This window comes from Gymnoscopelus braueri, assembly GCF_963280865.1.
Source record: "Gymnoscopelus braueri genome assembly, chromosome: 6".
Classification (NCBI taxonomy): Eukaryota; Metazoa; Chordata; class Actinopteri; order Myctophiformes; family Myctophidae; genus Gymnoscopelus; species Gymnoscopelus braueri.
The window spans coordinates 52,506,663-52,523,516 of record NC_137607.1 but is presented as its reverse complement, the minus strand read 5'-3'; the positions used below and the strand labels follow the sequence as shown (position 1 = coordinate 52,523,516).

General features: G+C 41.3%; 1 protein-coding gene across 1 annotated transcript in view; it reads left to right on the top strand.

The window, feature by feature from the left end:
- Positions 1–16,854, top strand: part of celf5a (cugbp, Elav-like family member 5a) — a gene marked incomplete at both ends in the record, with an annotated part of 372,721 nt that overhangs the window by 292,360 nt on the left and 63,507 nt on the right. Inside the window, one exon of the mRNA XM_080431230.1 lies at positions 9,572–9,700. Within this exon, the coding sequence (XP_080287356.1) occupies positions 9,572–9,700 (129 nt within the window). The remainder of the gene's footprint in view (positions 1–9,571; positions 9,701–16,854) is intronic.

The following is a 16,854-nucleotide window of genomic DNA, read 5'->3' as shown; positions in this document are numbered from 1 at the left end:
CAAAAAACATCCCAGCCTGTGCCATTGCTATTCACTGCCAGTCCGCTCTATGTCACTGTCAAAACCCCACAGCAATCCTCAATGTAATCAGTATACGGCGTGCTGTAATAGGTCTCCAGCATGCTGGACTTGTACTCTGCAGATGGTTAATGTATGTGTGCGGTCGGCTCTATAGACAGAAAATCCTTGAAACTTTCAGGAGACAGCGGTATGTAAAGAAAAAAAGAAGAAAATCGCCACGCACTCGGTTGGAGAGAGAAAAGGAAGAAGAAGTGTTTTTTGAAGCAGACGTGTGAATAAAGATTCAGGGCTGTACGGTTCTCGTGGTGTCAATCCTGTATACGGCGTGCGGAGGCCAATAACGCGAAGCGAGCGCCAGGATGTGCAGACCCTCCTGAAAACACTTCACCACCACACAGGCTAGTCAATAATGAGCTCTCTCTCGCATAAAGCAGATGAAAATTCCAGTTTGATTTTTAACCCATTAAGACCGGGAAAGCACCGGTTCACAACCACTATAACCATTATCTTATAGTTTGGCTATTCAAAAATAGCAGATCTACAAGCTCATGGCGCAAATATGTTGCGCCATGAGCGCAAGAAGCAAAGATTTGAGTTAACAATCTTCGCTTTAAAAGATATATATATTCAAAGATTTGCACAATATTTTCAGGATTTTTCAAAAATAACAGATCTGCAAGCTCATGGCGCGGCACTCGGTGCCGCGCTATGAGCTTGTAGATCTGCTATTTTTGAATAGCCCAAAGTATTAAATAATGGATAAAGTGGTTGCACAGATGCGTTCCCGGTCTTAAAGGGTTAAACCTCATATCAAAAAGCTTCTATTGATTACAGAGGGTCCAAGCGGACCATGGTAACCTTCAGTACGCGTAGCTAAGCAGCACATTGCCAATTCATTATTCTGGGGTATAATTTCCAATGCATTTATTCCAATCAAGCATCTGCTTAGGAACCTCAGAGTAAATTAAACATGATGGGGAGAAGTTTTAGACTGACGAGGAAGTTACTGTATAAAGTGTGTATACAGTAGTCTGCAAACAGTGCATGGTGGACAGTAGCAAAGTACATTTACTTGAGTACTGTACTTACAGTAAGTACTCTTTTTGAGTATCTGCACTTTACTTTGTATTTGGAATGGACCATCGCGGCGGCACAATTCTTTTTCTCCGAGTCAACAAGACCCACCTACGTCTTTTAAAGCGATCGTGGGATCGATCATACTGGATTTTTCAAAAGTTAGTGAAAACACTCGAACATCGTTGGCAGTGGCTTAGCAAACAATGTTTTATTTCTGGCAGTCAAAGAGTTACCTCAAGTACAAACTTGAATGAGAACTTTCACTTGTAATGGAGTAATATTTGACCAGGACAATCTATACCAGTGGTTCCCAAACTGGGGTTGGAACCAGATGATTAGCTTAACTCATCCAGTGCCACATGACGTCAAAGACGTCACGAGGCCTGACGCCCTGAGTGCCAAGACGTCATAAAAAAAAATAACATGTTCAGAACCCAAGTATGATGATTTGAAGATTTGCTGCTCCATTCACTCTTTGTTTAACTTCTTACTGAAAAAGGCTGTATCTCGGCTCCTAAGCACTTTTTGTTACAATTAATTTTGGTTGTGTCACTCAGAACCAAAATTCCATAAATAAGCATGGCACTGGAAGAGTTGTGGAACATTGTTTTCTCACTCAACAGTAAACAAACCAACATACAGTATAGGTGTATACAGGGTATCTGCACGTTTCTAAAGTTACAATCTACAAGCTCACAACGCCTCGCAGTGCGAGGCGTTGTGAGCTTGTAGATCAGCTATTTTCACAATATTTATCTGTGGAACCGAGTCAAACTAAATGTAATGCCTACAATTCCAAGTGCTTGTCAGGGTGGGGGTTCCCCAGTTCAAATATGATTATTTTGGGGGGGGTTGCGGTCTGGAAAAGTTTGTGAAGCCTTGATCAATACTTTGGCTCAGGTACTGGTGTTGAGTACTTTGTCCACAACTGTGTATAGTCCATGAATTACGATGGCTCATACGTTCATATTAATGCACTTGTTGACAATGACACTCATTGTCAACAATAAATCCAACAATAAATAACCGTGTGCCATCACAGTTAGCTTCAATAAACTACTTTACAGGACCTGTAAAATGCTCTCTAAATGGCTGCTATGTGAATAGCATTACATTTGATACACACACCGATAACTCTTTTCATTTAAAATGCTCAGTGTTAGCCACTAGCGTACCTGGGCATGTCATAACTAGACAAACATTCGGTGAAAATAGCAGATCTACAAGCTCACATCTACGAGTTTGTGGGCTTGGAGATTGTATGTTTTCAGTGAAGAGATTATTTTCAAACATTTTAGAACTCTTACTTTTGGTACTTTAAGTACATTTTGATACCAATTCTTTTGTACTTTTTACTTTATTCAATTTTTAATTTCCGGACTTTTACTTGTAACAGAGTAGCCTACTTCTACATTGTAGTATTGATACTTTTACTTAACCCATTAAGACCTGGAACGCATCCGTGTCATTTTTTGATTTGAGCTAAAAAGCATTATTTTACACTTTGGCTATTCAAAAATAGCAGATATACAAGCTCATAGCGCGGCCCGAGTGTCGTGCTATGAGCTTGTAGATCTGCTATTTTTGCAAAATCGTTAAAAATGCATGCAAATCTTTGAATATATATATTTTTAACTCAAATCTTTGCTTCTGGGGTTCCCTGGAACAAAATATTTTGAGATGGGGGTCGGCGGCCAAATACATATCATTTTGGGGGTCCTTGACATGAAAGATTTTGAGCACCACTGATATGGAAACATACGTTTTTCAAAATACTGTTTTACTGATTTAGGAGACATGTAGAATCGGCTTCAGGTTAAGTAAAACATTTGAGTACTTTTTCCACCACTGGCTGTACAGTGTACATGCTCTCTGCCCCCTGCTGTGAGACCGCACTAATCCACCGGCCACAGGCTACATTAAAGAGCCAGTCGATACACTGTAGCTGTAAAACGTCATGGTAACAGTGGGACACGCCATCTCATGGCATTGGTGTTTAAACAGAAAAAGCCCGAGCTAGCACACTTCCTCCTTCTGCTGAATGATTTAACAAGAGAGAATCTTCAAGAGTTCCATCATCAATTGGGACTTTCCCCTAAAGTGGTAACTAATTTATAAGCGCATTACAAGGGCGGTGTGCGTGCATTGGGTTTGTCAGAGTGCACCGCTCGTGTGAGACGCACGCACGCACGCGTGTGTGTGCGTGTGTGTGCGTGTGTGCGTGTGCGTTTATGCTGTTGTGAAAATTTAGTTTGCTTCTCTCTCTCTCTCTCTATCCGCCCCCTCCCCCTTTTCCCCTCACTATAATTGCGTGTGTACATGTGGTGTATGTGTGTGTGTGTGTGTGTGTGTGTGTGTGGGTGTGTGTGTGGGTGGGTGTGTGCACGCAGTACTGTAGATAAACAAGATAATGTTCCCGTTGCTGATGAACACAAGAGCTGAATTCCCACGGTGCCATTTTAGACCAGAGCTGGCGAGGCAGAGTCCTCCATGGTGGAACAGATCTCCTACAGTAGATGATCTGTTTTCATGCATTGTTAGCTTGTTTTCCAAGCTCATTTTGCAAAAAGGAACCGTTCTCTCTCTCTCTCTCTCTCTCTCTCTCTCTCTCTCTCTCTCTCTCTCTCTCTCTCATGGAGTAAAAAGAGCTCAGAGTTCATTCTACATTGATCATTTGAATGTTTTATTTAATGACTATTCAACCCAAGATAGTGCACCATTGAGATTAAACAAATCCTTTTTCGAGGGAGACCTGGCCAAGACAGACACGAGCATAATTAAAAAACACTAGTTAGTACAAACAGAAAACGCAAAAGGAGACCAGATTAAAACAATTCACATTTCAAAGGAGATTCTTTTTTTTTTTTTTTTTTAAGTCTGTTTTCTAACCAGACAAATTAAAAAACGTTGATACATTAAGGAATCTGCCTCCAATTATTTCTGGATTTAAAAAGCAGTTAGAAATATCTATTCATTAATAGTTAGAAAGTCATTCTGTAACGAGTTCCATGCTGAGGGTGCAGAAATACACAAAAGTCCTTTTCCCAATTTTCATATGCTTTTGGGACATAATGAAAGAAGTCTGGTCTAATTGTAAATATCACATTCCTACCCCCCCCCCCCCCTTGCTGGATGTATGCATATATGGGTTTCAGGGTGTCCCCAGCTAAATTTGTTAATACATCATCACAATCATTCTTTGACCACTTTATCCATATTTTGACTATTGAAAAATACAAAATTGTATTAAAAAATACTGCTATTAATCTGCTATTTTGAATAATTTCCTTTTTTTCTTTTTTTTACATAAATCTTCTCTTCTGGGGGTCCCTGGCACAAAACATTTTCAGATGGGGGTCCTTGGCCAAATACATATCCATTTGGGGGTCATTGGCGCCAAAAAAGTTTGAGAACCACTGCAGCGTATGGGTTCAGATGATAGAAGGACCTTTCAGCTTATCTCATCTTATAGATGAAAACACCAGCCTTAAAAAGCCAAGCCGAGAGATGGAACATGGCTCACACCAACTTGTTAAGGGGGTTCTTTTGTAGCCCTCGCCGTAAACCAATATTACAGAAGAATCTGATATATAGTGGCCAATTCGTGATATGCTGGGAGTGCAATAAATATTATTCCATTCAGCTGGTGGTGATTTCCCAGTGAGCAATCTATCAGCGGGGCGCGGGACGGTTACAGTATCGTATTTTAACCCATTTAGACCGGGAACGCATCCGTCTGTCATTTTTAGATGTCTTTGGGCTATAAAAAAATAGCAGATCTACAAGTTCATAGCGCGGCACTCTGTGCTATGAGCTTATAGATCTGCTATTTTTCAATAGCCCAAAAGTATAAAATAATGGTTAAAGTGGTTACACCGATGCGTTCCCGGTCTCAAAGGGTTAAGATGTGCCACATGAGGTCTGTTCACGCTGTGATCGTCACACTGCAGCCTCGTATCAAATTGATATAGGTCAACTGCATACATTAATCCATAGGGCTGTCACACACCGCCATCACGCACACACCGGACAACGAGGGGGGGGGGGGGGACCGCCGCAGAGTTATGGCCGCCGCAACGTATGAGGGCTAACAGCGGCGAGGCAAAAGGTGACTGTGTCTCTGTGGGGGGGGGGGGCGGGGCGTGTGTGTGTGTGCAGTGTTGTAAAGTAACTGAGTACATTTACTCAAGTACTGTACTTAAAGGTAGGGTAAGTGATATTTTTGGGTTAAAACAAAAAGTATTTTGTTAAAAGGTTAAAGCACTATATTCTAATAGTAATCATTGCTATAGAGTGCATTGCTTTTTCAGTAACAGGAGTCTCCCCGTCTCTCCAGCTCTTTAATAAACAGAAAATACATTTTCTGGTAGGTGTCAAAATCTCAGCCAATCAGGAGAAAGTACCCATTTTTAAGCTTAATTTTTATAGTGTTCCAGTTAAAATTTTTCCTGCTCATTCCTTAGTGTCACCACTTCCAATTTCACTTGTTTAATCTGTATCCTGATTGAGTTCTCTATCCTGATTGGATAAAATTGGAAATGAAACTGAAACTGAAACGAAAATGCATTTTCTGTTTTATAAAGAGCTGGAGAGACATGGAGACTCCTTATATGGACAGGACACTCTATAGTAACGAGCACTATCAGAACATAGACCCATTTCGCAATTATTTGAATCATTGCAAATCACTTACCCTACCTTTAAGTAATTTATTTTGGTATTTTTTACTTTATTGGAGTATATTACCAATTTACTTTTACTTCTATTCCACTACATCTCAGAGGCGATTATTATACTTTTACTCCATTACAATACAATAAATTGAAAACTTTAGTTACTAGTTACTTTGTAGATTTTGATTATTATAAAACATACATTACCCACTTCAGCCCTATATTCATTTCGGCCATTTGAAAATAGCCGATCTGCTATTTTCAAAAGATTTGTGTGTGTGTGTGTGTGTGTGCGTGTGCGTGTGCGTGTGCGTGTGCACACACACCCCCATACACTTGTGTGTATGGGGGTAGGCGTCACGTGGTCTATGGGCATTACAGTAAGATTTGTGGAGAACCTAAATCCAGCTCTCCCTGCCCCTCCCCCGCCCATGCAGCAGGGCTCACAAATTTACATTCCCCCCTCCGGCAAAAAAAAAAGAGGAAAGGACCATCTTGGCCTTTTATTTTCCAGTTCACGGCTTTCCTTTTTCTTTTTTTTTTGCAGATAAATGCTCTCCAATCCACCCTGACAGTTGTCACATTGCATCACTTCCATTTTGATACATAGCCTCTGATCCTGCCACTTGCAATAAGGAGGCCACACACCAGGGACGCCCCTCCTCCCCCAGACAGCGCTCTGACACGGGACATTATTTTAAAGGTGCATCATTGGGGGCGTTGTACTGTAGACACACACGTTTCCAGTACCCGCGCCCCGCCACACGAGGCAGCGCAGGGTATAGCGGCTATAGTAGCGACTATAACGACTGGGTCAGGGGGGGGGGCACGCGATGCTGGCGCGCCCGATATATGGGCTAAGGTCCGGGTCAGGGGCCACAGAGACGGCACAACACTCCCGGTAGTATAGCGGTATAGTCATGGGCACACAGGTCAGCCCTGACGCTGTGCATTACCTCCAGGCGGAGAATGATGAATGATGAGAATGATGAAGCTCATATAGCGTGGCACCGAGTGCCACGCTATATGAGCTTGTAGATCTGCATTTTTTTTTTAATAAATCGTGAAAATGTGCGCAAATCTTTGAATATTTAATTTTTCTACTCAAATCTTTGCTTCTGGGTGTCCCTGGAACAAAATATTTTGTTCCAGGGACACCAATATTTTGAGATGGGGGGGGGGGGTCCACGGACATAATTTCGGGAGGTCCTTCACATGGAAAAAGTTTGAGAACCATTGATATTATAGCAACATACGTTTGAAAAAGGATTTAGAAGACATTTGTAGAATCCCCAGAAGCAATAAGATTTGAGTTCAAAATGTTTGCTTTAAAAGATATATATATACAAAGATTTGCAAAAAAAGAATCAATATTTCTCAAAAAATAACAGATCTGCAAGCTTATAGCGCGGCACTCGGTGCGCTACGAGCTTGTATATCTGCTATTAGAAATCAAAAAATTACACACAGATGCGTTCCCGGTCTTAATGGCTTAATAAACAATAACTCTGAGAGAGTGCAAATGGAACCACATGGACCTGTAGGGAGTTAAATGACCATCAGGATTTTTTCAATGGAGTCTTATCTCTGACTCCGTCTCTCTGTTGGCTTCACGAGGTCAGAGTTGGAGAAACACAGTCTGTACGAATAAGGGAAGGTTTTCGGCGGTTTGTGTGTTGCTGCCGGCAGAGACACAAAGCGCGCAAGCGGCATTAATCATACAAGGCCGAGGTACATCAGTAAACACGGCGTGTCAGGTCAAGGTACGGAGCAGATCCCACAGCGTTTAACAGGACTCGATAGGATACAGGGCTACCTATTGAAAACGGCAGTGTGTTATTCATGGCATGTCTCCCAGCCTTTCTGCTGCTACACCGGAGAGGGACAGGCCATTGTTCAGCCGAAAGACCCCCCCCCCCTGAAATATTTCTCCAGCTACATGAAAAATACTGGATCAGCAGCAATTAGCTGTGAAACGAGAGAGATAAAGAGAGAGGGAGGGAGTGATGGGGAGGTGAAAAGAGAGAGAGAGAGAGAGAGAGAGAGAGAGAGAGAGAGAGAGAGAGAGAGAGAGAGAGAGAGAGAGAGAGAGAGAGAGAGAGAGAGAGAGAGAGAGAGAGAGAGAGAGAGAGAGAGAGAGAGAGAGAGAGAGAGAGAGAGAGAGAGAGAGAGAGAGAGAGAGAGAGAGAGAGAGAGAGAGAGAGAGAGAGATGGTGGAGAACAGGCGAGAGATGCCTCAAGCTCCGACTGTTTCTAAACCAGGACGTTTCTCCTCATCGCGCGCATGTGTGTGTGGCCTCTTCATCAGTGCCCTGCCCTCCCCATCCCCCGTGCTCTTCTTCTCTTCCCTCAGGGGCCAGGAGAACCCCCTGACCACTAACTTGCCCCCATAAGCAGCGCCCGTATGGGAGCAAATGCAATTATACTACAGATTAAAATGATCAGTCTTGGCAAAGAGACAATACGGTGTGACGCAAGGGGCGAGCACAACCCGGGATCAAATGAGAGAGAGAGAGAGAGAGACACGCACGCACGCACGCACGCACGCACGCACACACACACACACACACACACACACACACAGAGAGACTGGCTTAATAGTGTACAGAGTTCAAGGGTCAGAGTTACAACATATAAGGCTGTGTAATCCATAACATTTTACGTCCTACTGTACCTTGGATTCAAACCCGGGTCATCCCACTTGAGAGACGGGCATTTTCTACCACTCTTTTTCCAACAGACAGGATCTCTGTTTGGCCCCAGGGAATAATAATACGGTTATGATGAGCTTCAGGCAGCACTACTTTGTCAATCAATACTGTAGGGGGTCTACATCAATCAATTGTATATGTATATTGTATATATTCCGTATACTTTAAGCTCCTATTTATAGGTATCAGAATTATCATTATGTCATGTTTTAAAGATATAAAATCATCCAAATCTTGTTTTGCCAATTATTTGGGGGCCCACTAGCAATAATATCCTCATGGCAACTTTTTTATGTCAAGGACCCCCAAAATGATATGTATTTGGCCACGGACCCCAATCTCAAAATATTTTGTTCCAGGGACCCCCCTAGAAGCAAAGATTTGAGTTACAAATGTTCGCTTTAAAAATATATATGTATTCAAAGGTTTGCTAAAATTTTCACGATTTTTCAAAAATAGCAGCTCTACAAGCTCATAGCGCCGCGATATGAGCTTGTAGAGCTGCTATTTTTGAATAGCCAAAGTATAAAAAGTTAAAGTGGTTAAAATTATTTAAGACGAAGCGAACGCAGCTCGAAAATAACAATTAAGAAGAATCGAAAGGAATGAGCAATTGTAGAGAAGTGGGTGGTACAGTGAAATTAGTGAGAACAGGGCCGCCAGAAGAGTTTTTGAAATGTGTTTGGTTTAGGCATGTTGCAGGCTGTTGTGCATTTTAATCAGAGCATCGTCTACATTCCTGGTGGTGCACTCTGGCGGCTGCCTACAGCCAGTGCACGTACGTGAGTCACATGGGGGCGCGAGCCAATGAGAGCGTGAGTCACATGGGGGCGCGGCTGCACACAGAGACACACACGGACAGAGACACACACACACAACCCGAGCACGGTTGCATAGTAAGCTCCACTTGGGCGAACTCCTTCCGCGTTCGCAAACACATTTTGGAATTTGGTCCCCGGACCCCACTTTGAGAACCTATGCTCCATACCATACCTTTTTTGTCTCTAATTGGTTTAAAATGACGTTTCATTGATTAAAAAATTAGTCCCGGATTGCAGCTTTAACCTCTCTTGTTGCTGTTTGTTCCAGAAGACAGGAAGCTGTTTGTGGGGATGCTGAACAAACAGCAGACGGAGGAGGACGTCTACCGCCTCTTTGAGCCCTACGGAGTCATCGAGGAGTGCACGGTCCTAAGAGGTCCTGATGGGAACAGCAAAGGTAGGAACCATAGTGTCCTTCCTGTCCGATGCAAAAAAAACTATTGAGCAGGGAGACCACTGTACAATGCAAAAGAAAAAATGTTGAGCTATAACCATTATTTTATACTTTTGCTATTCAAAAATAGCAGATCTACAAGCTCGTAGCGCGGCACCAAGTGCCGCGCTACGAGCTTGTAGATCTGCTATTTTTGAAAAATCTTGAACATTTGTGCAAATCTTTGAATACATATATTTTTTTAAACAACATTTTTAACTCAAAGCTTTGCTTCTTGAGGTCCCTGGAACAAAATATTTTACAAATGTTCGCTTTAAAAAATGTATATTCAAAGATTTTTTTTCAAAAATAGCAGATCTACAAGCTCATAGCGCGGCACTCGGTGCCGTGCTATGAGCTTGTATATCTGCTGTTTTTGAATAGCCAAAAATAAATCTTAAAATGACACAGATGCGTTCCCGGATTGAATGAGTTAATGCCTTCAAACAGCTATTTAAAAAAATATATATTACAACTTTTTGTTCAGGCAAACAAACAAACAATAGGCTCTAATATGCATGGCAGTCATAATTGGAAAGAAATTGGGCCTCTTCCTTACTTCCGTCACAGGTGTTACCAATGATGGTCATTAAGGTTGTGTTCACATTCTTGGTCAAACACAGTCAGGGTGCTGATATTGTGCATGTTGGCTCACTGGAGAGACTGCTACACCAGTGGGTCTCAAAGTGTGGTCCAGGGACCCTCGTGGTTCCTTGAGGGGGTTACAAATGGTCCCTTACGGGTGTGTGTGTACTGTAACTCTGAGAGTGTACAAATGGAACCAAATGGCCATAAAGGTCCTGCTTCCATTCAGCAGAATCTGGGTAGATTGTCCTCAGTTTGTTGTTGGGGAGAAACAATTAGAGCAGTGGTTCTCAACCAGTGGTCCCTGAGGGGGTTCCAGGTGGTCCATTTGGTTTCATTTTACGCTCTCAAGAGTTAAATTATTGTTAAAAACCTGCATTACTTAGTTAAAGAATTGTTCTTTTGATCAACGTTTGCCTGTTATTATCTCTCCTATGGTACCAACATCAATACAGCATGTGAATTGTGGACAAAATCTTATGAAACGACAACAAAATATTCTACGTTTTGGGGTCTGAGGCAGTGTTTATTTCGTCTAAAACTATGACGAAAAATGTTCGTCAATGTTCGTCATAGATCGTCAAAAGATATTTTGACAATTTCGTCAACAAATAAAAACTAGACTAAAATGCTAGTGGAGAAGAGATCCAGTATAACTAAAAGACAAGTCCTTTTATTTTTGGTTGCGCTCGGGTGTTGCGCTCTGAAAATAGCCGATCTACAAGCTCATAACGCGGCACCGCCAACATACATTTTAGTCGACTAAATCAACTGTACATTTAGTCGACTATAATCTTATGATATTTAGTCGACTAAAACTAGACAAAAACTAAGACATTTCAGATGACAAAAACATTACTAAAACGAAATGGAATTTTATTCAAAAGACTATGACTAAAACTAAATCAAAATTTGCTGACAAAATCAACACTGCTGAGAGGCTAAATCTCATCAGGTGGTGGTCCATGGCTCAAATGGTGGTTCCGTGGCGCAAATGCCGAAATAAATAATGGACCTTGATATGAAAAGGGTTGAAAACCACTGATTTAGTAGCAATTAGTATCAATACCTTTTTTGGGTTTATGATCCGGTCAGGAGCGGAAGTAACCCTACGTCACCAGGCGCGTCATCCGCGTCATCAGGCGGCCGGAACCCGCAAGCCTCACCCTCCGGTCACTCCGGGCGCAATCAAGGGCATTGTAATAGGTTCTTCCTAATAAAACCCTTGATGTGGCGTAGTTTAGCTTATTTTTTAAATACAAAATAAATATAAATGTGAGTGTACTTTCCGGAGACTATTTAGTGTCTGTCTACCTTTGTTATCCCACGGGGAAATTCTATTCCGTTTAAATAGGGATTAGGGAAACAAACAGGGAGAACCAAAACAAAGCGTCTCCGCCAAACCGGAACCCGCAAGTTCCGGAAATATAATTGCTTTTTTTCCTTTTTTTTCAGTAGGCGTGGCCTAGACCGGATCACATGGGCCTTTTAATAACGAATACCAGGCTTTCCTCTGAGGTGGAAAGACTGGTGATGCGAGGTTACTGATTTAGAGAGTGACTTGTGGACGTGGCGTTCTCCCAGACCCATTGAAAGAGAGAATAATGACATACTTTGCTCTCGCCCGCGACTACACGGTTCAGCTATCACAAATGCTTCATCAACACCAATTAGGATTCAAACGTTGGAACTAACACACAGTACTGTTTGGAACTTACTGGTTGCCCGATGGCAAGCATTACTTCCACATTCTTCTTGTTCTTGTTATCTCTCAGCAACACTGGAACTAATTCCAAATCAACCCGTAAGATGGTTTTGGCAATTGAATATTGAATTATGAATATTCTTCCGTTAACAATGGAAAGGGCCTACTCTGTGTGGAGTTTGCATGTTCTCCCCGTGTCTCCTAGGGTAGTTAATACCCTCACAAAAACATGTAGTAATCCTGGTCGCTATACCGCCTCCCCCATGACAGCCGGGGCGACTGATGGAGGGGAAAGGAACTGGTTGGAATAACGTGTTCCTTCCACGCACTACGTCCAATCGGGGGAAACTCCCCCCTGTCAAGTGACAAGAAGGTCAGTTGGCTCTCATGCATTGAAGGAGGCATGAGCTCGGCCCTGGGCTACCTAGGCTGGTGGGGGGAGTGTAGCGCCCAGGATCACTTAGAAAATTGGCACCGGGTGAAAAAAAAGGTTTACAAAATCACGGGATACTTTTTTTTTTTTTATAAAAGAAAAACAATGGATTCTATGGGAGTGTTGTAACTCTCTCGATAGCGCGTGTGCGCATTCCTGATGTCTGTGTGTGTCAGTAATATTCCTGATACTCCTATCTAACTGGCAAAACAAATATTATGTCCCTCTTCCCCTTTTATTTACAAACCCACGTAGACACAGTAGGGCGTATAGGGCACACCGACCGAAAATAAGATGCAGATATAAAATGCAACAAAGGCAGTGGTGTAAAGTACATTTACTCAAGTTCTGTACTTAAGTAAAATGTTTAGGTACTTTTACTTTACTGGAGTATTTCCAGTTTTCATTACTTTTACTTCTACTCCACTACATCTCAGAGGCAAATATTGTACTTTTACTCTTACACTATAATCATTTGAAAACTTTAGTTATTAGTTACTTTGCAGACTTAAATTATTGTATTATAAAATACACATTAACCACTTTAACCCTATTTTATACATAGGCTATTTGAAAATAGCCGATCTACAAGCTCACAACGCGTTGCATTGCGACACGTTGTGTGCTTGTTGATCGGCTATTTTCAAACATTTCAGTACTTTTACTTTTAGTACTTTAAGTACATTTTGATGCCAATACTTTTACTCAAGTAACATTTTGAACACAGGCCTTTTACTTGTGTAACAGATTACTTCTACATTAAGGCATTGATACTTTTACTTACAGTAAGTAAAACATTCGAGTATACTTTTTCCACCACTGGTAAAATGCAACAAAAGGTCAGTGTCCTCATGCTGGATTGTCCCTTTTCATTAGGCCCACCTTTTCTAGTCTGTCAGCACCAGCTGTAGCGGTTCCACTGCTGCGTGTCAAACTTGCCAACCCATCAATTGCTCTGCCGATAAACATTAACGCTTAGTGCCTTCAAACTAAAGGCCAGAAACTTCAAATAGCAAGATAGACTATTTACAGCTAGTGTTGCACTACATAAATACTAATGAAGGTACTTTGTGGATATATAATTACAAAGTCAAGAGTCGTCAATAACAATGTTCCTGTATTATACAGTATGTTAATAAATGCCATTGGGCATATCGTGCATTCTTCGTCAATTGTTTCAAGAAGTGCAAAGATCTTTTTTTCTTATGAATGCATGACTACTTTCTGGCCTTACAATAAAAGTGTTGATTTAGTGGTAACTCTCAGTGTACAAATTGGTCCGTTTGGTTACATTTGCACACTCTCAGAGTCAACCCATTTAGACCGGGAACGCATTTGTGTGTCATTTTAGGTTTCTTTGGCTATTCAAAAATAGCAGATATACAAGCTCACTCGGTGCCACGCTACGAGCTTGTAGATATGCTCCTTTTTTTTTGTATCGTGAAAATGTGTGCAAATCTTTGCATATATATATGTTTTTAAAGCGAACATTTGTAACTCAAATCTTTGCTTCTGGGGGATTTTACAAATGTCTTCTAAATCCTAACAGTTATTTTTTGAAAAAACATATGTTGCTATATACTGTACTATATCAGTGGTTCTAAAAAAAAATCATGTCAAGGACCCCCAAAATTATATGTATTTGGCCGTGGACCCCCATCTGAAAATGTCTTGTTCCAGGGACCCCCCAGAAGCAAAGATTTTAGTTACAAATGTATATATAAAATCCAAAATGTGCACACATTTTCACGCAAAAAATAGCAGTGCCGCGCTATGAGCTTGTATATCTGCTATTTTTTGAATAGCCAAAGAAACTATAGGGTTGAATGAACTCTGAGGATCATACTGTAACAGGGACACTGCAGTGGTCTGCAGGGCTTCGTCTTTCTTTTCTCTCCCCCCCCGCCCCCCTACATTTTTTTTAGACAGCCAAAAAACTTTGAGACATCAATTCCCCCTGACAAGCAGCAAAGAGCAAAGGGAGCAGTGGTCTCTCGCATCTCTCAAAACCTATTCACCAGCGCGGGGCTTATTGTGGAATTATATCTGTGGGGGCTTGAAGCCGGAGCGATCTGACTCTGCAGTGGGTTTTTGGAGTAAGAGAGGGAAAGATGGACGTCAAAACAATTCCAGCGCTCCCCGCTGAGAGAATGGGTGCAGCAGCTAAAAGGCAGTTGAACAGAATCCCTCTCTCTCTGCTGCCGCTGCAGCTCCAGCCATATTTGTGTGTGTCTGACAGTGTTGATTTTGACAGCAAATTTAGATTTAGTTGTAGTCATAGTCTTTTGAATAAAATTCCATTTAGTTTTAGTCATATTTTAGTCGTCTGAAATGTTTTAGTTTTTGTGTAGTTTTAGTCGACTAAATATCATAAGATTATAGTCGACTAAATCTACAGTTGATTTAGTCGACTAAAATGAATTTTGGACGTGCCTTGATGGCGTCGTAATGGCCGATTTTACACTTGGTTGCATGCTGAAAATAGCAGATCTACAAGCGCACAACGCGCCGCGACGCATTGTGAGGTTGTAGACCGAAATAGCCGATTTAGTGGCATTTTTTTGACGCGCGACTCTGACACGCAACTACTGTAAGTATAACTGAGGCTTAAAGGGATAGTTCACCCACAAAATGACTTTTTTTCTATTGATTACTCACCCCATGGAGACTTGAATTCATTGATATTTTTTGTTTTAGTCGCATGCCTAAGCCAATTTGATGACCACCAGCGGTGCCGTATATGGAGACGTCAACTGTTAGGAATGCGATGAAAACTAAAAAAATACCAATGAATTCAAGTCTCCATGGGGTGAGTAATTGATAGAGAAAAAGTTATTTTGGGGTGAACTATCAACTATCTCTCTATTCGGTTTTTAAGTCTGACGTCATTTTGTAGTCCGACGTCAAGTCCGGGTCCAAAAGGCACCAGTGCCGTCCACTCTTGCCGGCCAACCTCCTTTTTCAGAAATGAACCATTGAGGATTAAAAAGGGTCTTAATGCTAATATCATAGACAGTAAAAAGTAGGCTAATATACATATTTATATACATATTTATTTATTATTATTATTAACATTTTTTTATATATTTATTTATATATACATATTTATATATAGCTATATATAAAATAACGATTTCCTCTTCTCTTTGTTGTTGCCAGGAAAGCGGTAGAATGACACTTTAGTCGTTATTTTAGTCTCAGATCTGTTAAAAGAGCGAGGGACACTGCACTGCACATATTGGCAAAATACACACTTGGACCCGGAAGTTCGGAAGTTGTTTTGACGGGGCTCAACGTCACAGCTTAACAACAGAATACTGTAGGTTGAACCACTCAAAACATTGGACTCCAACACATCCTGTCCATTAGTATTCTCTAATGCAGCTCTCAAACTTGTTTTTTTTGCTTCTGTACCCCCTGTTCCTGATTTCTGAATGCAAGTAGGCCTATCCACGCTAGCCAACATGTTGCTTGGGAAAACTGCAAGAGAACACCAAAGCTAGGTTATGGTGCTATGAATGAATGATAGCCCATATCTTTTGAAGATTGTTTACAAAGAAACGGGAGTGAGAAGAGTTGCAATTAGTGCCTCCTGATCGATCTGGTTCAACACTTTATCAGCAGGTTCACAAAGTTTGTTCATGCATTCCGCCATTCTCCACTTTCTCTCACTGTAACTGTATTCTCTCACATGTCTCCATGTACCCTTAGGGTTACCCCCATTTGCCCCTGTTTACCCCCATTGCCATAGACAACCACATCAATGAAATTAACCCATTAAAACCGGGAAAACATCTGTGTCACTTTAGACTTTAACCATTATTTTATACTTTGGCTATTCAAAAATAGCAGATAGCTACGAGCTTGTAGATCTGCTATTTTAGAAAAATCTTGAAAATGTGTGCAAATCTTATAAAATATAAATAAAATATATTTTATTTAAAGCAAAGAAATGTAACTTTGCTTCTAGGGGTCCATGGAACAAAATATTTTGAGATGGGGGTCCGCAGCCAAATACATATCATTTTGGGGGTCCTTGACATGGAAAGGTTTGAAAACCACTGACATAGAAACATAACATTTTCAGAAAACAGTTTTGATTGATTTAGAGGACATTTGTAGATTCGGCCTCAGGTCTAAATATGGGTTAAATATCGTTTGGGCAGAAAGATCTTATCTCCATATTCAAACTTTTTGTGTTTTTTTTGTAAATTAACGCCCTACTTGATCACACGAAAGCATCAAAAGTAGCAGATCTACAAGCTCGAAACGGGGCGCGAAGCGACGCGTTTCGAGCTTGTCGATCTGCTGCTCTTGCTACTTTTGAATCCTGAAAAGTAACAGTTTTGGACATAATGAGGTTTCCACCCGACAGAGACGATATGATATTAAAGC